The sequence below is a fragment of the Rhinolophus sinicus genome, chromosome 4, assembly GCF_057876585.1.
Source record: "Rhinolophus sinicus isolate RSI-liver-muscle chromosome 4, RSI-T2T, whole genome shotgun sequence".
NCBI classification, from domain to species: Eukaryota; Metazoa; Chordata; class Mammalia; order Chiroptera; family Rhinolophidae; genus Rhinolophus; species Rhinolophus sinicus.
Genome location: NC_142504.1, coordinates 87,579,021 through 87,603,008, shown reverse-complemented (window position 1 = coordinate 87,603,008; position 23,988 = coordinate 87,579,021). Strand labels below are relative to the sequence as shown.

General features: G+C 44.2%; 2 protein-coding genes across 2 annotated transcripts; one reads left to right on the top strand and one right to left on the bottom strand.

Annotated features, from left to right (window-relative positions):
• The first annotated feature begins 6,007 nt into the window (after window positions 1-6,007).
• Window positions 6,008-12,982, top strand: ZSCAN30 (zinc finger and SCAN domain containing 30). Its single transcript, XM_088797958.1, is given in 4 exon segments — window positions 6,008-6,799; window positions 6,801-7,122; window positions 7,401-7,539; window positions 12,421-12,982. Coding segments are annotated over 4 exon segments (750 nt in total). The 5' UTR covers window positions 6,008-6,563; the 3' UTR covers window positions 12,474-12,982.
• A 1,397-nt stretch (window positions 12,983-14,379) lies between these two features.
• On the bottom strand, window positions 14,380-23,239 carry ZNF397 (zinc finger protein 397). Its single transcript, XM_088797956.1, has 4 exons — window positions 23,133-23,239; window positions 21,369-21,861; window positions 20,971-21,109; window positions 14,380-17,887 (listed from the first exon to the last, which is right to left on the bottom strand). The coding sequence occupies exons 2-4, from the start codon at window positions 21,780-21,782 to the stop codon at window positions 16,842-16,844; spliced, it is 1,599 nt and encodes a 532-aa protein (XP_088654082.1). The 5' UTR covers window positions 21,783-21,861; window positions 23,133-23,239; the 3' UTR covers window positions 14,380-16,841.
• Window positions 23,240-23,988: the final 749 nt, after the last annotated feature.

The window sequence follows — 23,988 nt, the reverse complement described above, 5'->3', positions numbered from 1 at the left end:
GGGAAACAAGGGAGGAAGTAGAAGAAAGACTGAGACAGGTGAAACATGGGATGTGGATTAAAATGCTTAGAAGCAAAGGTACAGGTATGAGAAAGTAGTGGCTGGCTGAAGTGATGCATGGTTGAAGGAGAGGAAAAGGGCTTCCCGTCCAAGCCCAATAACCTCTTCTAATATATAAAATGTTCAAGATGAATGAATGAGACCCTGATATATCTGTAAGGAACTTGTTTGGGTCTAGCACTCACAAGTAGGGAGTGCAGATGTTTTTTGAAAAACAGTTTTACTGAGATATAAAAGACATATAATAATCAGCAAATATGTAAAGTATACAATTTGGTAAGTTTTGTCACATTTATACAACCGTGAAACCATCACCACACTCAAAATAGTGAACACATCCGACAACACCCAGAGTTTACTCCTTTGCTTGGTAATCCCTCCCTCTGCTCCACAGCCCCGGACCACTGTTCTGCTTTCTGTTACTACAGATTAGTTTTCATTTTCTAGAGATTTATTTAAATGGTCTCATAGAGAATGCACTCTTTTCTGGTCAGACTTCTTTCACTTATTTTGAGATTTATCTGTATTGCTGTGTGTATCAATAGTCCGTCCGTTCCATCTTGTTGCTGAATAATATTCCATTGGATGCATATGCCACAGTTTGTGTATCTGTTCACCGGTTGATGGACATTTGGGTTATTTTCAGTTTTTTACTATTACAAATAAGGCTGCTATGAACATTCAGACATTTGTGTACAGCCTGTATATGGACATATCCTTTTTCTTCTTACATGGTAGGTTTTGGAGAGTTTTTACATGGAAAGTTTTAACATTTTTAGAAACTGCTACACTGTTTGTATTGGCTGAACCATTTTGTATTCCCACCAGCAGTGTATGAGAATGCCATAGTTGACATACTACTTTTTAACAAGTCTCTAGTGAAACAAAATGATAAAGTTAATCAAAAGTTAATTATCATGTACAAAGGTAAAGGGTTTTGTTAACCTTTGACCCAGAAGTGATAATGTGAACATAGATCTTCTGGGTGTTTAACCAAGGATACCAAACTGTTCTTTCAGATTACACTAGATTTGTTCCTTTGGGGAATCTTATCAGAGATATTGCATTCTGTGTGTGAATCTGAGAAGCCAGTTTGGAGTTTAACAGTTTGTTGGATTGGCCAAAACAAACCTACATCCAGCTGTGGTCCATACCAGCTGACATTGAAGCGATTCCTCTCAGTAAAGTAAAGGAATTCAGAGGTTTCCAGAGAGATCAGGAACGATAATACAAGGCATGGGAAATGATAACAGATTCTCGGGAATGATACTGATAGGCCATCTACCAATATTCTATACGATTTTTATTTCCTATTCCATTTCCTCTTGGTGGAAATTACGCCAAACTAACATATGTCTGATTTAGATTCTACAGCAGTGGCTCATAATTTTTTTGAGATAATGTACTCCTTTGAGAATATGATGAAAACTATGGATCATCCTCAGAAAGTTGAACATAAAGTCCCACATGTGAATTTTTGCTTATCATGTATGGTATTGGAAATAAATTTCATTTGATACTTAAACTATATAAGCAGTCTTCACAAAGAATGAATTTCAATGTAAATTATCAATTTCTAGTTTCAGGTAACAAAGGGACATAAATCCAAATTGTGAAACCACATAAAATTAACTTTCCTTTTGATCAAAGAAATATTAACAAATAGACTGCTCCTTTTTGTTTTGAACAAGACATATAAATTATGGACAATATGACATCTTCATGTACATGTCCAATTGATTTTGACTTAAAAACAGAACCACTGTTGAAAAATCAGATTCAGAAAGGGAAATAATGGCCAATATAATCAGGGTTCCCAAAGTTCACTTTGGTAGAGACAGGTAGGCTTGTATAAAGAAATAGTAGGCCTTTTTTGAGCCTTGCTTTTGCTCAGGGGCCCGCACCAAACCCTTTGGAGTGTGCTTTTTCTTCTAATAAATTACTTTTTCACTACTTAAAACAAACAAACAAACAAACAAACAAACAAAAACAGAAAAGAAACAGCAGACTTCCCCAAGACCTTTAGAGTTGAATTCAGATCAGATTATGTCCTTTATCTGCCATCATTGAGGTAGGTCATTGGCATCAGTTTGAAAAGTCTTCAATTCTAAGTAACTGAAAATCAAGTCACAGGAATTTAAACAACTCTTGGTTTGTACTTATCACATTGTTGTGGGTTGAATCACGTCCCCCAAAAGGATGTGTTCAAGTCCTAACCTCTTGTCCCTGTGAATGTGACTTTATTTAGAAATAGGATCTTTGTAATCAAGTTAAGAGAGACCATACTGCATTAAGGTGGGCCCTAATCCAATGACTGGTGTCCTTATAAGAAGAGGTAAATTCAGGCACAGAGGAGACTCACAGAGAGGAGAGGTGACAAGTGAACATGGAGGCAGAGACCGAAGTGATGCACTCACAAGGGAACTAATGCCAAGGATTGCCAGTAACCATTAGAAGTTAGGAGACAAGTATGAAAAAGATCCTTCCCTAGAGCCTTCAAAAGGAGCATAGCCCTGCCAGCACCTTGATTTTGGACCTCTAACCTCCAGAATTGTGAGAGAATAAAAATTTCTATTGTATTAAGCCACTCTGTTTGTGGTGCCAGAAGTGTGGTGCCACAAATACCTAAAAAATGTAGATGTGGTTTTGGAATTGGGGATGGCTCAAGGCTAGAAGAGTTTTGAGACTCATGATAGAAAAAGCCTAGGATGCCTTCAAGAGATTGTTGGTAGCAATATGGACATCAAAGGTGATTCCAGCAAGGGCTCAGAAAGAAGTGAAAGGGACAGGAGAGAAATGTTCTATCATTTTAGAGAATACATATATTGTCATGAACAGAATGTTGCTAGAATAATGAGAATTAACAATATTTCTGGTGACGACTTAGGCAGAAACAAGGAAAACATGATTGGAAACTGGAGCAAAGGTGATCCTTGTTATAAAGTAGCAGAAACTGGCTGAAGCATGTTCTGCTTTTGGCTGGAAAATAAAATTTGTAAGTTATGAACTTGGATATTTATCAGAGAAGATTTCCAAGCAAAATGTGCAGGGTATGGCCTGGATTTCACTTGCTGATTAAAGTAAAATGTGAGAGGGAGAAGATAAATTAAGGAAGGAACAGTTAAGTAAAAATGAATCAGCACTTGATGATTTGGAACATTGCGCTTCTCTAAATCGACAGTTTAGTCATTCGTCAGGGCTCAGTCTGAGTAGCGCATTCTACGAGAAAATGATTCTGACCTCCTGCTCCGCCCTGCTCTTGCATTGTAGCCGATCCTGGGCAGGACCCCGTACTCCCACACCCCTTCCCGTAGCCTCTAGGGCTATCCCTGCAGACAGTCAGCCTGTTTGTGGGGTGTGAATGTGCTCTGGTCCCCTCTTCCCAAGAGGCTGAGACTGTAGGTTCTGCTTTTATCTCCTTGATGCTGTACCAAGCTGAAGTGCTTTCTCTCCCTGTCTTATTTCTTTTGTTTTTAATTTTCCTTTTCCAGTCACTCGGCAACCCTTTTGACTCGGAGCTGTCCCCACCAGGTCCCACCCAGAGACGCAATCCTCCGGGACTGCACACTCCTGGTCCCGCGCCTGGGAGCCCGTTGCGCCCGCTACAGAGTGGCAGTCCTCCGGGCTTCCTAGACGGGCACCCCGCCACCCCCAACCCCCAATCCCAATACACACTTCCTGCACGCAAAGCCCGAATGGGTCCTGCCCCTTCCCTGGGGTAGGTCCCGCAGCTGGTGGACCAAAGGGTGAGTGTGGAGGCCCGCAGTGCGGCCCGGATGCTTCCCTAACCATCCCTGCCCTGCCTCACCCTCCGTGCCGCCTTGCTTCCCCGCCTCGGCCTGCCTCTGTCACGGGTAGAGCCTGCGGCTGCACAGGTGGCCTCCCTCCTGGATGCTAATACCCGCCCGCCCATCCTTCTGTCAGTCCATTCTTGCATTTGTCAATTTGCCGGCTCATGCACTCGCCTTTGGGTCCTTTGGCTCCCTAAGCACCCAGCGCCTTCTGTGTGCCAGGCCGCAGGCAGAGGAATCCGAGATGCGGTGGAATCTCACGCAGCCAAAGCGTTTTCTTTCTTTCTTTCTTTCTTTCTTTTTCTTTCTTTCTTTCTTTCTTTCTCTTTCTTTCTTTCTTTCTTTCTTTCTTTCTTTCTTTCTTTCTTTCTTTCTTTCTTTCTTTCTTTCTTTCTCTCTCTCTCTCTCTCTCTCTCTCTCTCTCTCTCTCTCTCTCTCTTTCTTTTTCTTTTCTTTCTTTCTTTCTTTCTTTCTTTCTTTCTTTCTTTCTTTCTTTCTTTCTTTCTCTTTCTCTCTCTCTCTTTCTTTTTCTTTTCTCTCTCTCTCTCTCTCTCTCTCTCTCTCTCTCAGCAACTCTCTCTGTCTCTCTCTCTGTCTCTGTCTCTGTCTCTCTTAATTTTAATAGATGTTGCCAGATAAAGCTCTCTCTTGAGTGAGATATCAGCCTTCCGTCTTGACTTTACCAGTCTAGGTTAGATTATTTATCAGTCACTCTCAGAGGACTAATTTCCCCTTTGTAGTTCTTATCGCGATTAAATTAGGTAATTATGTATGCTTTCTCTTTAACGTCTGCACTTCCCTACTATGTTTAAGTCCTACAAGGTCAAGGGCTCGGTCTTACTTATAACTCTTTGCTCAGCACCTAGCACAGTGCCTGCACAAAGTAGGCACTCAATAAATATTATTAAAGAAATGTGTGAAAAACATTTGTGGGAAGGCCCACTTCCAAACGATCCTTGGTTTGGTGGGGAAGGCAAATACTATGAAAAGGCAGTTCAGTTCAGCAGAGTACACATCTCTAAGAGTCTGGAGTCAGACCTTTGGGTTTCAAAACAGTCCACACTACATCACTTACAAGCTGTATGATCTGAGGCAAATTACATAATTTATTTGTTTCTCTTCAGTAAAATAGTAGAACGTAGAGTACTGTAAAGATGAATGAAGACACTTAAACAAGTAGACTGTGCTTGAGTCTATAATAAAAGCTCAATTAGTGTTTTCTGTTAAAATTAATAAGTAAACAATGCAGATAACATTATAATAACAGCTGTGTTACAGCAAGCAGGATTGTTCAAAAGTGCCCTGGAGTTACTTAGACTTAGAGCTAGCTGGAGCTATAATAGGAAGGGCTGTATCCAAGCGCAGTGTCCCCCAACCCCTCAACTTGTTGGGCAGATGGGTTCCCTAGAACTCCATAAGCAACTGACACAAATCCAGACTTCTGGTCCAAAGCTGTTCACTTATGCCCTATTGATAAGCCTGGTGGATTTAGGGCTGATCTATGGAACTCTGTAGACCAGTGAAGGAGATGGAGAAGGAACAGACAATGCTTTATTATGAAAAACTTCCCTTTAGCCACACGCAACATAGCAGACAAGTTGGTGAGGCATGACTTCATTTTTATAATATTGAACAATATCACAAACCTCTCCTCCCTTCACTTCTCCCTTTCTCTCCCCTCCCTCCTTCTCCCGTCTTTACCTTTCTTCCTCCTTTCTTTTTTCTTTACCCTGGCTGCACATGAGAAGCCTTTGTGGCACTTACTTAAGCCCCATCCATGGAGAATCTGACTCAATAAATCTGTCGTGGGGTCCATGCTCCATGGATGATTCTGAGCCATAACCAGAGGTTACAACCACTTGTCTGGCCTCCCTAAAGCACCTGCAGTTTCCTCAGTGGGCCACATCCTTCCATACCCACTTTTCTCTTTGCCTGAAAGACCATCCTCCACATCTTCTTCTTTGTTTGTACATTTCCCCGGCCATTCTCCATGACACTTTCCTAACATTTTAACCATAATTCTTAATTTATACTATCAACCAAGATTGTCCTCGGCCTTAATCCATTGTGTAATTTAGAAAAAAGCAAGTGCTTTAGAGCTGGGCAATCATAAGTTCATGGCTTGATTTTGCTATTTACCAGTTTGGGACCTTGGGCAAATTATTTGACTTTCAAGGACCTCATGTTTCTCATCTGTAAAATGGGGATGATACTACTTACCTCATAGTGTTATTGTTAATTCTCAATAAAATAGTATTTGTAAAGCGCCTGGTACATCATAGGTATTTATTAAGTGCAAATTCCCTTCTTTGGGGAAACCCCATGGCATAATACATTGAGAAATTGCTAAATACTCTGGTTGCAGAGTTCAGTATTACTGCATATTGGCTGTGTTTCTTTGGTCAGCTTTTGATTCTCTGTGGCCTCATTTGGAAAATGGGCATAATTTTGATTGCCCTTATAGAATTGTTAGGAATATTATATAAAATTTATATTAAGTATCCAGCTAGTGCTTGACATCTACTAGGTGCTCAATAAAATAGTACTATTTTGAGAAGTAATAATGCCACAGGGCTTTTCCTGCTTTCCATGATCTATAAGCACAAATTATTACCCCTAATGTCCCTAATATTGTTTTTAAGGGTTGAATTGGTTTTGGTGATGCTTAAATTTTCTTTTTCACATCTTGAAAAAATCCTGAATCATCTATGAATGTATCATTTATACGAAGCTTCCCTGTGTAGCATTAGCATTGTCTACCTTAGGACCTCCCTGAAGAACTGGAATTTAGAACGAATCTCTCAGACACAGACCTCCATCCCCTCCCTGCCTCAAAAGGGCAGCCTTTTCAGACTATCTCTGCCCAGAATGTCAGGAAAGGCCACCGCCTTGGCCTACCATGCTCCAGAAGAACAAGAAGGACTTATAATCGTGAAGGTTGAAGAAGCCTGTTTGGGGGCAGGACTTTGGCCTTCAAGGAAACACCTGTAGTCAGGAGACCTCCCGCCAGCGGTTCAGGCAGTTTGGTGACTCTGACTCTGCTGGGCCTCGGGAGGCTCTGAACCGGCTCCAGGAGCTTTGCTGTCAGTGGCTAAGGCCCGAGGTGTACACCAAGAAGCAGATCCTGGAGTTGCTGGTGCTGGAGCAGTTCCTGGCCATCCTGCCAAAGGAGCTGCAGGCCTGGCTGCGAGAGCACCGACCAGAGAACGGAGAGGAAGCTGTGGCTATGATGGAGGAGCTGGAGAAAGAGCTCGGTGAACCAAGGCAGCAGGTAAGAAGTAGGTGTTTTTGTTTGCTTGTTTTGCCTGTTGCAAGTTAATGGGGAAGCCGTTGTGAGTGGCCTTGAGTTATCTATCATAGAATGATACAATTTTTGTGTTTTGGGTTATGTTTGTCCACTGGGATCAAGTCACTAGGGCTTTTAGTCCTGTTGTTTCCTATCTAATCATCTGAATGAGTTTCTGACTCCAGTTGCCCTGCCCTGTTATTCTAGGGGTTTTCCTCTTGTATATCCTTTGAATCATAGTGCTGGTACTTGATTACTCCTAGGACACAGCCCATAGCCAAGGAATGATCTGGAAGGAAATTACATCCATGGGAGCACTGAAGTCTCTGAGTATCGAGCTCCTGCCCTTGGAGAATCAGTGCAAGAGTGAGACTCAGGAGCCCCAGGCTTGCCATGAGAGAGGTGAGGAGCCAGTCCATTTGGGGATGAGAAGGTAGGTGAGGGCTCTCATCCGTGGCATGGTTCATTTTCTTAATGATAGTTACTTGTGGCTGTCATTAGTATTGACTAAACATGTCTTGCATTGGCTCTGCCTACAATCTTAAATACCAGTATCATTTCTAACTTTGGGTTAAGAATTAAGGTCTTGGGGCCAGCCCAGTGGCTCAGGCGGTTAGAGCTCCATGCTCCTAACTCCGAAGGCTGCCGGTTCGATTCCCACATGGGTCAGTGGGCTCTCAATCACAAGGTTGCAGGTTCATCTCCTCGAGTCCTGCAAGGGATGGTGGGCCAACCAATCACAGTTGATGGTCATTCATGCCCCGAGTCAGCACCTTCCCAAGCGAGGCCGAGAGCCTGGAAACTGCTCTCCGGGACTCTGTCCCCACACTCCACCCCTCCAGAGTCTCGCCTCACAATCTAGGCAATAAGCATAGCAAAAAGCATTGGCCAAGTCCACTACATAGTGATATGTTCCCAGGCGGACAGTCAGACGATCCATCAAATCGTGTATTGAAGGTACTGCCGCGTGCAAAGGTGGCATCACCTTATTTAACTCCCTATAGTCCACAGTCATTCACCAGGTCCCATCTAGCTTCTTGACAGGCCATACTGGGGAGTTAAAGGGACTGTGCGTTGGCCTCACAATATGTGTTCTCCAATTCCAATATTGTACGACCAATCTCCTCCTGCCCTCCTGGCAGGCGGTACTGTTGCACTGTAACCACGCGCCAGGGTTGTGGCAACACTTGAGGAGGGTGATGAGCATGCCCGCGGGTCACCGCTTTCACCACCCGGATCTGGAGACGGAACTCTCCTACCGACGTCTGTAAGCTGAGGCCATGTAGCACGTCCACCCCTAGAATATACTCCGGAATGGGGGAGACATAAACCTTGTAGGTACGAGGGGGAAGACTTCCTATACCCAGTGGTAAGGAAACAAATTTTACAGTCACAGTCTTTCCCCCGTAGCCATCAATGCAGATTGCTGGTCCGGGGAACAGTTCTGGGTTCCCATAAACAAGACTGCAGTCTGCGCCAGTGTCAACTAGGACCAAAACCCTCTGCACATTAGAAGGGGACCAATGTATGGACAGTTCCACGTGGGGCCTCCGGTCCCTGCTCGTCCCCTCTGACAGGGTATCTTGGCGCCACCCCTAATCAAGCTGAAAGGAGTCGGCCTCAAGCAGCCGCATGAAATCCTGGAAGGACATGGGTCGCGCTTTCCCAGACTTCTCCTTTAGGCTTCTCTGGAATTGCAGTTCCGGACGCAACTGTTTCCAAAGTTCCAACAAGAGTGCATTGGGTTGTCAGTCTTTTTTTTCCGATCGACCCCTGTTGCCACGAGATCATGCCACATCTGTGCGCGTGTTACTCTCTGGGGCCCGCGACCTCACCCCTTTACTTTTGATTTGGGCTTCTAGGTCTCAACTGCTCGGACCTTCTGTCTTAACTTCCTTTGCCTCCGGCTTTCAACATCCACTAGGGTGGCCATGGCAGTTGTAACTTCATGGATCCATTGCCCCACATAGGGTGTAAGAATGGCAACCAAGGATCCAAAAGCACTCGCAGGTGCAGTATCCAAAACCAGATATCTCATGCTGGCTGTAAAAAGCTCGTCATCCGGCCCCTGCATATTAAGGTTGAAAATAGCATGTCTCATACCCATTTCACGGATGATTTGAGTAAGTTCCGTATATGACTGCCATTGACTCACAGTGTCTGGCAGCTCGCCAGCCTGTCCCCATACTGTGTGTACCGCAGCAGTGAGACACTCCATTAGCGAGTTGTTGCCTTGGTCTTGGGCCAACCTATGGCAGTTCTGTAGCCTTTGTTGCAGGGACGGATGCACTGTCACGAAGGCTAGCTTTTCCATCTTGCTAGGGGAGCAGAGACCGCTGTCTGCTCCCTCATCCCATAAACGTAGTAGCCAAGCTGAGACGCTCTCCAGGGCGCTGTCGGCACCGCAGCCCCAGCTCCTGCAACTCAGTGGGAGTGTAAGGGGTATAGGTTGTGACTCAGTCACAGCTGGGTTGCTGGCAGCAACGCCCCCGGGGCCCAAAGGTTGCTCATGTTTTACCCTTTGCTTAAAGATTGGCTGGACTTGGGGGTTGGGAGCTACATTGTCTCCACTCGCTTCCTACGCCTTTGCCTCAGAGTCTCCACTGTGGGGCCCCTCTTCTAACAGGCGGACCCGGGCTTCCAGCGCCTCCAACCAGAACACCTGGTCTGGCACCTGGGTCATTTCATGAAGCACATTTTCCGTGTTGAGACTCAAGGCTGTGAGGAACATCCAGCCCACATGGCCAGCTGTAGCCTTCTCCTCCTCTGGCAACTGCTCAGCCAGAGCCTGCAGGGCCCTCTCCACACTGGCCGGAGAGCCATCCATGTCCTCTCACCTCTCCTTGGGGGTCCAACTCCTGAGAACAGTGGCCACCGGACACCACACACTGTGTGGGGGCCACATGTCCTCCTGCCCAGAGTCAGACTCCATTCCTACTTGGTCGGAATCCTGCTTGCTGTGCCAGGTGTCCGAGTGGGTGGAGGCCTCCGTGTAAGATGTCCACAACCCTCAGAGCCTAAGGCCGCAGCAGATTACCAAAATGAAGGCAACGCCGTCCATGGCCAAGAAGGTGGTGTGCCAGCTGGAGGCTTGAGTCTCCCAGGCAGACCGCGCCTCCCGTTCCCGGTGTCGCTCCTCATGGGCCTCCCGAAGCTGAGCTCTCACACGCACAAACTGCTCCACCATGTTTCAGTAGGTTTTGGCCGGCACCGTACCCTGCTTACGAAACTGAGCTTTTATATCTATAAACTGCTCCAGTACATTCCAGAGACCTTTGGCCAACACCACAACCTGCTCGCTGCGCCATTTGTTGTGCAGGGTGTCACGCGGGGTCTCAGCTCCCACTCCCCACATAAGAATGCAGGATATGGTGAGGCCACAAAGGAACACCTACGGAGCCATAGGTAGGGGAGTCATACCACCATAGTCTCACTGGAGGCTGGATTCACAGAACGGGCGACCTGCTGTCCACTTATCTACAACTGACCAACTCGTACTCCCCAGTGCAGTTGCGGCAGTTATATCAGTGGCCAATTGGCTAACCGGCCACAGCTGACGGCCATCTACTACCCAAGCCAGCACCCTTCCACGTGATGCCGAGAGCCTGGAAACTGCTCTCTGGGGCTCTGTCCCCACAGTGGGAAAGCTTTCAGCCAGAGCTCAGCCCTTATTCAGCATAAGAAAATTCACGCTGGAGACAAAGGCTATGAATGTATTGAATATGGTAAGGCTTTTGGTAGAAGCTCTATCCTTACTGAACATCAGAGAATTCATACTGGAGAGAAACCTTATGAATGTAATGAATGTGGAAGATCCTTCAATCAGAGCTCAGCCCTCACCCAGCACCAGAGAATCCACACTGGGAAGAAGCCTTCTGAATGCAGTGAGGGTAGGAAAACATTTAGGCCTAGGTCAGGCCTTATGCAGCATGAGAGAACTCACACCAGAGTTGTGGGTAAGAGTTGTGCGATTGTAAAATACAAGGAATTTGCTTTGGTGTAAGACTACAGAAGATAGAAGTTTCCTAAGAGCAAAGCTCCTGTCCTCCCAGCCAAGTTCAACACTTTAAGAGTAGATCCACACAAAGATGTCTGTTGAAGTGTTGAATGGGTCCGTTCACAGTAAGTCCAGGACTGGGGCAGAGATCCTGGAAGGCCTTGTGAGATGGACCACGAGGGGATGCCTCCAATGTCCAGGATCCCTTCCCAGCAAGAGCACTGGTGGTGCACCTGGCCGTTGGAGGCATGTGCTGAGAGTTACTCAGTTACTGAAATGCGAATTGTGAGATTGCGAAGTGTTGAATTATACACTGGATGAGTGTAGTAGCATCTGGACAATGGTAGCTCATTCTGCCATCTCTCCAGTTCTCTCCTCAGCCCTGAGCTTGCTGAGGCCAATTGAGATCTACTTATTTATTGAGCATCTGCTGTGCGCCAGCCATCAGGGGTAGACATGGCTGTTGCCCTGTCAGAGTTAAGGGCTAATGGGACATAGGTATTTATGAAACAGATCATTAAAGTGTGGTTAAGTGCTTAGGTAGAATACATCCAGGATTCTGTTAAAATACAGGGCAGGGGTACCTAACCTGGTCTGTGAGTCACTAAAGGCTTCCTGGGTGTGAAGAAATCTCAGTTGAGACATAGAAGGTGGGTAGAAGTTAGCCAGGGCAAGGCAAGAGGGATGTGAAGAATATCACAGGTGGAAGTTACAGCACGTACGATGGCATGGAGAGGATCCGGGGGCATTCCTTCACCAGGACTCCTCTCTGGAGGGGATTGCTTCTTACAAGACCGTGGTTCAGAAGCCAGGACATGTGCTAGTTCCTCTCCTCGTGTTCATGATCACTCTGTTGCGTAGCCTATCCCAGACCCAGAGTGACCTAAGAGACCTTGAAAGACTCAGGAGAATTAGTGCAATGGAAGACTGGTTAGTTGTATGGAAGAAGGCGTGTATGCACACCAGGGGAAGAATACATATTAGAGGCTTGGGGTGGGGGCATTCAGGACTGGAGTGTCTGTCCCATGACCCTGAGCCCAGGAATGGGACATCTGCCTTCCCAGGCTCCACTATTCCTTATTCCTTGTTCCCTCCCCTCATCGCTCGGCTTTCAGATGCTGGGCTACTTGAGGGCAATGAGTATTTGTTGGATTACCCCCTCAGACTCCTCAGAACCCTACTCTGCTAGTTTTTGAGTTTCAATTAACCCATCATTAATTGCTGAAGGCAATTAATACCTAACAAAATTTGATTCCTCTTCTAAGATGTCCTGATTTCCCTTCCAGATACTGTCACTTCTGAAGACTTGGTGATCAAAGCTGTTGTGGGTAAGAGGTGAGGTGAAATTGGGGACACGGGGGACGGGGAGTCTTTGTGTCCACAGGTTGTGGGATTATCACTGAGGTCAATCAGAAGTCTGAAGAGACCCCTCAGATGGAGACTTGCCTTTCCCTACAGGTGACAGTCAGATAATTTCATGCTTTTAATAGTTTTTTCCTGACTGTGACTTAGTTGTAAATGTCAATACCGAAAATGAGAAAGTATAAATCACCCACAATCCTACTACCCATAGAAACATTTTGAACATTTTGGAGTACTTTCTGTTAGTGTTTTTCTCCCAACCCTAATATTTTTTTGCAAAGTCTTGTTTGGTAAATCATTTTTAGAACTGATTTTAACATTTATTCTTTGCATATATACTTCAACTGTTTAGTATTAGAATGTAAAGCAAGTGTAATAAAATTTGAGTTTTAAGTTTTGCTTTGAAATTATTCATTCAGGAGTAGGGAGCACCATGAGTGGAGATGTACTGGGAGGATGGGGGAAGGAGTTGTGGGAAGAAGTCAGGGAATTGGTGTTCTTAGCTTTTATTCCCTGGGCCAAAAAATACCTGAAAACTGACAGTCCCTGGGGCTGCAGTTCACCAGGTGAAGTCACAAAATTGAGAAGACGTCTGGGGCTGCATCGTGGTTGAAAGACCATGGTTATGAGAGCAAGTAGCTTCTCTAAATACACTTCTGTCCACCAGAATTAGGACGCTTCCCCGCCTTCGGGAGCAAGAGCCCGGGAGACTGCCATGGCCTTCCCCTCTTCTCGCAGGTCCTCAATAGAAACACTCGTGCAGAAAAACTCATGACCTTTTACATCTGTGATCATTGTGACAGCCAGTAAGACAGCTGCCAGTGGTCAAGTTACTGAGTAGCAATGTCTGGTACTGGCCCATCAGAAAGCAGGAGGGTCAGTGTAGTGGGGCTCACTCTTCCTCTAGAGTTTGCAGACATGCTCCCCAGGTCAGTTCCTTCTGCATCGGAAATTATTCTAACTGGCAATCCCCCTTGCTCTGAGTATTCATTCACCTTATGGGGCAAGTGAAGCAAAGGAGAGTTCACAGTGGAGTTTAGAGAAACCAAGGTCAGAATTGCTTTAATTTCCAATCCTCTCAGCTGGACAGGGTTAATTGCAGCCTATGGAAATGAGGAAGGAGAACGGTAGGAAACTGAAAGTATCTTGTCTAAATTGTACATTATCTTTTTAAGTCTCTGAATCTGTGCAAGATGCATTTAAGGTAAACACTGTCCTCCCTCCCCACCCCCCCCACACTATACAAGAGAAACAAGAGGGCCCCAAGCAGACCATGAATTACTTTTCCTCCAGCAAGGCTGGTGAAGGGAAAAACAATTACCTCTGACACCTACCTTCTATCAGTGCCTCCTGTTTCATAAACACATAGAATGTTGAAGCTTTAAGAGATCATCTACTTCAGGTTCTTTAAATTGGGGGTCCAGAATTGTGACTTGCTTGCAGTCGCAGAATTCATGGAAAAAAACTAGCAAGAACAAAGGTCTCCAATTCAAGGCTACTGCTTCTCTTGACTATAAATCTCCTTCATGCAGACAGCTTATATTTGCAGATTTTTAATTTGCAGAAGGCCTTTTCTGTACACTAGAGTGAGATGGGCATGTCTGCCATTGTCATTTACCAATGAAGAAGTCACGGATTAGAGTTAACAAGTTAGCTAACCTCCTAGGACTTGAAAGAGACAGAGATGCTATGGAGAAAGCATGTGCATTTCTTAATATTCGCTACTATCCTGGGCTTCTGATCCCTTTTAAACCTTTCTTCTCTAATATTAGAAGTTTTAGATATTTACTGTGAGAAAATTAGGAAGACACAGAAAAGCACAAGAAAAAACTAAATCACCTGTAAACTCATCACCCAAAGATAATTAGTATAGCACTTTGAGATGATATATTTCCAGTATTTTTAATGCATAAATATATTTTTACATATCATATTGTACATTCTGATATTTTTACTTAAGATATGAATGCTTTGTCATTTAATATTAATCAACATCACTTTTAACAGCTTTTAAGACTTTTTATACATTCATGATGATTTCTGAAGCATACATTTCCAGGTAGAATTTGAAAGTCAAAAGGCAATGGTTAAGGCTTCTGGTATCACCAGAGACAGTATCTATTCACATCTCACTGACAATATTAGAGTCCCAATTTCCCTGAATTTTTGTTAATTTCATGAAGGAAAAAAGTGCCTTCTCAACTCTTGCTTTAATACACTTTTAATTCTAGCAAAGCTGAACACATATTGTTCATTGGCATTTATTCTTTTGTGATTTGCCTATTTAAGAACCATTTTTTCTATTGGGACTTTTTCATGGGGAGACAGTATAGAGAAGTGGCTCCACAGAAGGGTTCTAGATTCCTACTGCCTGGGTTCAAAGTCTAACCTTACAATTTTTAGCTATGACACTGAGGAAACCATGATTCTAAACCTTCATTTCTTCAGCTGCAAAATATGGGCTGTCTGAGAAATAATACATACATACAAGCCCTAATAAGTACCTATTAAGATTCTTACCATTTAAGAATTCTCTAAAGAATAGCTCCCTTTTGTAACATATATCAATTCCTACTTAATATTTGTCCTACCCTTTTTAGTTTGGATCTTTGTGGAAGAGGAAAGTAAAAGTTGAATAGCTCTAACCATTTATTTTTGTTACATAGGCATTTAGCCCTCCTGCCCTTCTTACTGGGTAGTACATGCTCATCTGTGTTTGCCCAGCAGAAGTGCTACTTCTCTATCCTTATGAAAGCTCTTTGCCTATGCACAGGATTCTAGATTCCCATAGATTTGTATTGCTGGTATGTTGTAATTCCGACCTATTAGGTAGTTTGAATAACATTTTTCTGTTGTTGACAAGCCTATACACCTGTCCACGTTGCACTGAGACACTAGTCTAGGTATACTTTTTCTGCTGGACAAGTCTCTGGATGGACCGTGATTGTTACTTCTGTTGTCACTTCCCTTTAGCACTGTCTTTAACAAAATTCACAAGATTATGAAATACTGCTAAGAGACAAAACTGAATATGTACGAGATGCCTGAATAAGTTACAGACCAAGCAACTGACAAATAGCACCTGAGCCGGAGGGGTGCACTAGAACATTGGGATACAGCCCCAGAAACCACAGCAACTTCTGACCCGGAGACTTGGGAGTTAGGAGCAAGCTGTTCTGATTGTCTTAAGAACCGGTCCTGTCTGGGAGAGGGAGATTTAGAACTCAAACACTCCTAACCTCTAGGCTGGGCTCCTTCTGACCCCCTATCCCCACGGAAGGTCTAGCCTAGCCTACAGGGTGGGCAAGAAGACTACGTATTAACCCTCTCCCAGGGATGACGCCAGACCAAGACAAAATGCCTCACCACCCGATGGTCCAAGGACTCCAGGTTTTGTCTATTATCAGAAACCGCTCCACTGGCTAGTATTTTACTATAGGCACTGCTTGAGATTCTGGCTACATCCATGCTTCTCAGACATGATTCCACTTCAGGAGGTACTCCAGAGGAATGCTCCCCACAAAGTGGCCTTTTAATTTCTCAGATGTGCCAGACTTTCTTCCTGGCCGTTGTCTATTGTTCCCTCTACTGGGAATGGTGTTCCCTGGCCGGCCTACCTCCCACTCATCCTTCTTCTCAGAAGCCTTCCCGGACCCAGAGTTGGGTCAGGTACTCCTTAATGTCACATATCATTGACCATACCGGGGTCACTGCCTGTTTGCCCTGTCCTTTAAACTGTAAGATTGTCTTTATTTTTCCATTGTATCCCTAGTTTTTGGCACAAAGCAGGCAATCAAAAAAGTAACTGTTGGATAAGTTAATTTGTATTTTTCTATCTCATTTCTGGCCTGCCCTGGGCTCAATTCAATCACTGATGAAACCATTTCCACATCTGTCTTGCTGGCTTGTCACTATTAATTGATCAGTAAAATTCTTGAATTCCTCAGACAAAACGTCCCTCGTCCTATCCACACCATCCCCCAAACCTGGCATACCAGCCATTAGATGCAGCGTCAGAGCCTGGGTTGCTCAACCCTCTTCATGACATTCTCATGGAAAATGAGGTTTCAGTTACAGTCCCATGTTTCCGTATTTCCTGAGTATTCCTAATGGTGAGAGAAAAGCTGGAGGCAACGGTTCTTCCATCTGCTGTTCTGACTAGTCACAGGGAAAGCTTTCGAAGAACTCGCACGAGCACAGGCAAAGTGCTGCATAAAGTTAGACTGACTGCAGACCTAGTAGTTGACAACCTTCAAGGAGTCTTGCTTGCTCCAAAGTAAACCCTTTTGACTAACAAAGATACAAATCTGACTGAAGCATTTACAATATTCATTGTATTCACAAGTTACTTCACAGTGTGGACTCTCTGATGGCGCATCAGGACCGATCTGTGCCTGAAAGCCTTCCCACAGTCATTACATATATAAGCTTCATCCCCAGAATGGATTCTTTGATGCTGAACAAGGGCTGAGCTCCTTTTGAACGTTTTGCCACACTCATTACACTGATAAGGTTCCTCTCCACTATGAATTCTCTGATGTCTGATGAGGTTTGAGCTCAAACTGAAGGCTTTTCCACACTCATTACATTCATAGGGCTTCTCTCCACTGTGTATTCTCTGATGGGTTATCAGCTCTGAGCTCTGCCTGAAAGCTTTTCCACATTCGTTGCACTCATAAGGTCTCTCTCCTGTATGAATTCGCTGGTGTCTAATAAGCTTTGAGCTTTGGCTAAAGGTTTTCCCACACTCATTACACTCATAGGGTTTCTCACCAGTGTGAATTCTTTGATGGATAATGAGATACGAACTCTGACTGAATGCTTTGCCACATTCATTACACTTACAAGCTTTCTCACCAGTATGAATTTTCCGATGTCTAATGAGGGCTGAGCTCTGATTGAAGGCTTTCCCACATTCACTACATTCATATGCTTTCTCACCACTATGAATTCTCTGATGAATAATAAGATAAGACCTTAAACTAAAGGCCTTCCCGCACTGGTTACATTTATAAGGCTTTTCTCCGGTATGGATTCTCTGATGTTGTGTAAGAGAGGAATGCTGTTTGAAGTTGTGCCCACATACGTCACATCTATAAGGTCTCTCTTCTCTAGGAACTTTCTGATACGTTATAGAGTTTGTACTTAGAATCAAGCTTCTCTGAGGCTCATGATGATCTGTCTTCCCTAGAGATTTGTGTGTGAAGATGACTTGACTAAAATTGCCTCCTTGGGGAGGGGATCCTCCTAATTTCTCCTCTGCAGCACTTCCTTGCTGCCACTCTGAACTGCTTTTGTGTTCACTGACTCCTCTGAATGAAGGTTCCTGGGGAAGTCCTGATTTTTCTCTGGAAATGTCCTTCTTTGTCACTGAGTCACTGTTCTCGCAATCTGAAAAAACAGCAAAAAGCAGGTTTTTTATTCTCCAGTCACTCTCAATGCTCACTTTTTATGTTAGAGAAAACAGATGCTTCTACCCACAAGATGTCACTGTCCACATGTATCTTTTCTTCAGGGTCCCTTCTCCTGTCTAATCCGAAGGCCTACGTACATCTATACTTTGCAGTTTACCCCTTCCTGCCTCCTCTGAGATTTCAACTGATCAATGACCTACTATTCCTTTCCTATTATTTTTAACTTCTTTCTCCCCTGACTCCTTCCTGTTCATCAGCATTTAAATAAGCTCAAGTCTCTCATCTTTTTAAATCAAGCTCCTTGCCTACTCATCTCCCTCATACAACCTCATTCCCATTCAGAGTAAAGCTTCTTGAAAGGGTTGTCAGTACTCATCTTCATTCTGCAATCTGGTTTCTGCCCAACCCGTGCCCCTTCCCCACACCTACGCTATTCTCTCCCAAGGTCACCAACTTCATAGCTGCTTCATCTAATGGATACTTTCTGGATTTTACTTAATTGGCCTCTCTGGAGCATTGACACTGGAGACACCACCTTCCTTCTAGAAACATTCTTTTCCAGCTATATTAGCCTGACTGCTGTAGCTGTTCCTTCTTAGATTCAAGACCAATCACTCAAACATGACTTCTTTCAGATTCTGTTCTGGGCTGTCATGTATCCGCACTCTATAAACTGTCTACCTCTTAGGCATCAATTACTAACATACTTACGTTATAAGCTAGTGAGATCCCCAATTTGGGGAGGCCAGTTGGCTCAGTGGTTAGAGCACAGTGCTCGTAACACCAAGGTCGCAGGTTCGATTCCCTGGGCCAGTGAGCTGTGCCCTACAACTAAATTGAAGACAATGACTTGACCTCGACCTGAGCTGCGCCCCCGACAACTAGACTGAAAACGACAACTTGACATGGAGCTGATGGGTCCTGGAAAAACACACTGTTCCCCAATATAAAAAATAAAATAAAATAAAAAATCCCCAATTCTATTCCAGTTCTCATTGTTAAGCTCTAGACTCCCAGATCCAATGATCCAGTGCTAACTGGGCATATTACTTGTGAATATTTCACAAGTACGAAAATGTCCCAAAGTAAATCATTAGATGTATTTTTTTCCTTTATATTTTCCATTTATATGAATAGCACTACCATTATTCAAGGTGTTCAAGACTGAAACCTGAGTATCATTCTCAACTCCTCTCCACATGCTCCACTTTTAATAATGACCAGCTACTGTAATGCAATTTAAATGCTGATCAGCAGGAGTCAGCGTTGATTTTCCCTGCCTCTCACCATACTACATCTTGATTTATTCACTGTGGCCAGCTGGAGTACAAGTCTCTAAAAACGCCCTACTCTTGCCTTCCTCAAATGTATGCTCCACTCTGCAACTAAATTCTAAAATGCATATCCAATCATGTCACTCCCTTGTCCAAAACCCTTCAACTGTACCCCACTGTACTGTACAAACTAATTAGGATGACATACAAGTTTTCACAATCTGGGTCCCATTTTCCTCCATAGTTTCTCTTACCACCTCTCTCTTATGAATTCTTTATTCAAGTTAATTGAATTACCTTGTTCCCAGAATGGGTTGTATTCTCTCACCTTCATAACTTTGTGGCCTTTGCTTGTGTGATATTGTAATATAGGAAAGACATACAGAGGGTGCCAAAAAAATGTATCCACATTTTAAGAAAGGAAAAAAACTATATTAAAATTGTAATACTCAATACATACCGATAACAAAAGATGAATATAAGTCATTTGTATACATTTTTTTGGCACCCCTGGTATTTGGTCTTCATCCCCAGTTCCTGGCACAGAGCTTTTAAAATCCTTGAAATTTCCTAAGTGGTAGAGGTGAGAGGAGTGTCTTTCGTTATTCATAGTAAGCTCCTACCCACCATACCTGGGTTTATGCTAATGAACTGACTCTTGGAGGGAGGGGCTGTTTGACAAAGGAACCAACCAAGTGATAGGGCTGGAACTTTCAGCCCCACCCTCTGACCTCCAGGGAGAAGGGCTGGAGATTGAGTTAACTAATCACCAACAGCCACTGATTTAATCAATCAAACCCAGTAATGAAACCTCCGTAAAAACCTTAAAGGGGTTCAGAGAGCTCCCAGGATGGTGAATGCATTCAAGTGTAAGGAGGGTGGCACACTTCAAACTCTACAGCAACAGAAGCTCCTGCATTCAATACCCTTTTGGACCTCACCCTATGTACTGCTGTTCATTTGTATCCTTTATAATAAACCAATAATAGTAAATAAGGTGTTTCCCTGAGTTCTGTGAATCATTATAGCATATTATGAAACCCGAGGAGGGGGTGTGGAATCGCTAAAGTGCAGCAAATCAGAAGTGTGGACATCCTGGGGACTGACCACATGCAGCTGGCATATGAAGTAGAGGGCCAGTCTTATGGGGCTGAGACCTTAACCTATGGGGTCTGAGCTAATTCTGGGTAGTTAGTGTCAGAACTGCTTAATGTGAGGGAAAACCCCATACATCCGGTGTCAGAAGTGTTGAGAAAGTGTGGAAAAACACTTTAGCTTAGGACACACCTCCTTCCACCTATTTACCTAGCTTTTTCCTAGTCACAGTTCAAGTATTAGCTTAGATGTCTCTTCCTTCAAGTATTCCTTGAACCTCTAAGGTTGGGTTAGGTACCTTTGTATGTGCCTCCATAGTACCCAGTGCCTACTTTTATTCTATAATTTACTGCGCTATACTGCCATTGCCTTTTTGCTTGTCCACAACCCCACCTAGCCCTGAAAGTTCCTTGAAGATAAAGACCCAGTGCCTATCATTGTACCAGACATGTATCAGTACCCTATTTATATAATGAAGGAATAAGTGAATAAATGGCAGGGAAACTGACACAAGGAGGCCTGACTGCAATTTGTGAGGGTTGCCAAATACAAAGCTGCCAAAGTGAGCACCCTGGTCTAGAGAAATAAAGGTGAGGCTTATACATGGCATGTTTGTAAAACAATTAATTCTGTATCCTCAAAACCAGAGTCCTAACTGATAAGAGTTGCCAGGTAGGTTTCTATTTCTTACCGCTCTGGGAGGAAATGCAAGGTTCCCAGGGTTTCAGCTGTTTCTTTAAAGGTTGGAATTGGATGTTTAACTCTTGGGATGCTCCAAGACCTGTCATATCCTTCCATGGTACTGCTGGTCCTTGTGGACTAGCTGGGACCTGAAATCAGTAAAATACGGTTAGCTTTGCGAGCAAATCCCTAGGGAAAATGCTTAGTTAAAATCTGAGGTCAACAAAGAGATCTGCAGGGCTAGGCAAAAAAGAACTATTTAAGGATAGCGACGGGCGATGGCCCTAGTAGTCACTTCAGGGTTATGGTTCAGTAGACACAAATTTTCACCCTATTGTGATGATGATGCCACACACTCCAGTTTATAAATTCCTTTTCCCACAACATATTGCATCTCCCCGTTCCCACCTGCTGCCCTGGATCATCAAATTCCCTCTCCAAATCCTCCAACAGAGTCACAGCTTCCTCGCCGCTTTTGGGACTATGTTGCTGAACCCAGATCTGCAGCTCCTCAGGCAGGATGCTCAGGAACTGCTCCAGCACCAGCAGCTCCAGGATCTGCTCCTTCGTGTGCATCTCTGGCATGAGCCACTGATAGCAAAGCTCTTGGAGTCGGCTCAGGGCCTCCCGGGGCCCAGGGGTCTCCTGGTAGCAAAACTTTCTGAATTGCTGGCGAAACAATTCTTGGCAGGATCGGGTACTCCCATTTTGCTTTAATTTCTGACCCCAGGAAAGGCTTTCTTCTACTTTCACTAGTATCAGTTCTTGTTCCTCAGGATTCTGAAGTACCAGGGTTGAAACTGCTCTGTTTTCCACAGCCATTCTGGGCTGAAACAGCTTATCAAAAAGCTCACTATGACCGGGTATTGTCCTTCAGTTTCTTTGAGTAATCTTTTCTTTCCTGAAGGATACAAAAGCATTGTTAACTTCTAGCAGTGAAATAAATCTCAAAGCGCTAATAATGACATATGTCAGTCATCTGAGTAATACATTGAAAGGGAACAGGCTTGAGACTATAATCATCATGTGACAAACTAAAAATCACTCATGTCATTCAGTGTCTCCTATTTTGTAGAGTTCCTAATGCAAATGCTGAAAGAAATTATTTTGCAAGCAAAAGAATGCAACATTAACATGACTCACATACTGAGGAACTTAATTTAATTATCTTTCAATCCTGATTCATCAAAGAGAAAAATCTGTCTTTAACGTGTCTGTAAAACTTGCAGAACTTCCTTTTTAATAAACTGATAAGCCTCAGATTTTCAACGGTACCAATATCTAGCTAGGATTTAATGATGCTGATTTTTAAAAATTTATTTTTAGTGACCTAGCTATGGCAAAAAATGTTGATCTTCATTTAAGGTAGTAATAAAATATTTTTTAAAATACATGTCAAACATGAGTTGATTTAAGTAAAATACTATTGGATATTTGCCATTTGATCAATTTTGGTATTCATTTAATTTCTTCAACAAACACTAAGGCGCTTACTGTGGGGCTCTATCGTGAGCAGGGTATTAGGATACAAAGGTTTTTGCTCCTTAAAAAAATGAGCCTACTGAGGAATTAACCAAGAAGTATTTGTTATATGCGTACCATGTGCTCAAAAACATGTCAGACAGCAGACACACAAAAGAAGCGAAAAGATCAATTTCAGCTCTCAAAAAGCTTAGACTATACTGCGATAAACATTTTAAAAAAGTGAAATATGGCAACAATATGTATTAAATGTTATGATACAGATCAAACATGATCTGATTGTAGGACGGGGGACTATTGATAGGAGGGTATGTGCCCTTGAATTTCTGTTGATCAATAAAATTTAACCCTAACACTACCATTAACTTTAGAGATTAGACTATTCAGACTACAAATCTGGTTTATTAACAGGCTCGGCCGCACTAGGCTTTCTATTTTTATATCCCGATTAAACCACAGAATTTGCAAAATGAGGGGGGGGTTTGTGAATAACTGCCCTTTCCGCTGGAAAGCAGGGGCTTGAATGCTGGCCTCCTCTGCGACCTCAGGACACACACAGACGCCGTCCGGAGAAGGGGCCGCCACCCGGGGGTGGGCAGGCCGAGGAGAGGGGCTCTTCCACCCGGCGCCCGTCGCGCGGGTCGCACACGCTCCCCGCCCTCCCTCCGCCTCGGGGCCCGCATCCCTCACCGCGAAGCCCAGAAGAGGCCGGGGAGCAAACCACCGATCCAGAACCGCGAGCCACAAAGACCGGAAGTGCACGCCCGCGGCTTTCCGCTCTTGATTACTCCGGAGCCGCCGTCCGCCCCGCCCCGTGCTCACAGGCAGCCAATCAGCGCCGTGGCTCCTACTGATCCCATTGCCTCCCTCTCGGGTCGCTGACCCCGCGGAGCTTGAAGTCGCGGCGGGGGTACGCTGAGAGGTGGGGTCCTTCTGAGAGGCCGCCCCTCCCAGGAGGTCACCGCTCCCAGCCTTCGCCCCCTCCTCCCCTGCCCTTCTTCCACCGCCACCCACCATACCTGGTGCCTCGTCACTCATGATTCCTTCCACCTACAGTGTTTTAGAAAAGTACTCCTGTTTTCATGTATTTCCAGTATCTTTGACAAAAGTAAACACGTGGATAAACAGGCTGAACAAAAAGGAACAACTATGAATATTGCTCTTTCGTGCCACAGCTCCGTGAAGTGCTATATTATTCCCATGCCACAGCTATAGACACTGTCCAAAGTCAAGCCGCCTATGATCAGAGACGCCAAAGTCCCCATAGTTCAAGGACACTGTGGTCCCCCAGACTCTGCCCCTCTAAATTAGGGTTTTCCTATTTCCCCCTGGAACCTAAGCTGGCATGAACAGTATTAGTGTTTAAATTTGTGTGTGGCCATTTAGTAGGTGGAAAATGATCTGTCATGGTTAACGCTAGTTAGCTTGAGGTTAAGGTATTTCCCAATCGTGTTTATTGACCATTTTGGTTCTTCAAAGAAATGGCTTTTCCCATTTTAATAATTGAGGTGTCACTCAATTATTTTTTTCTTTCATATTTTTGAGT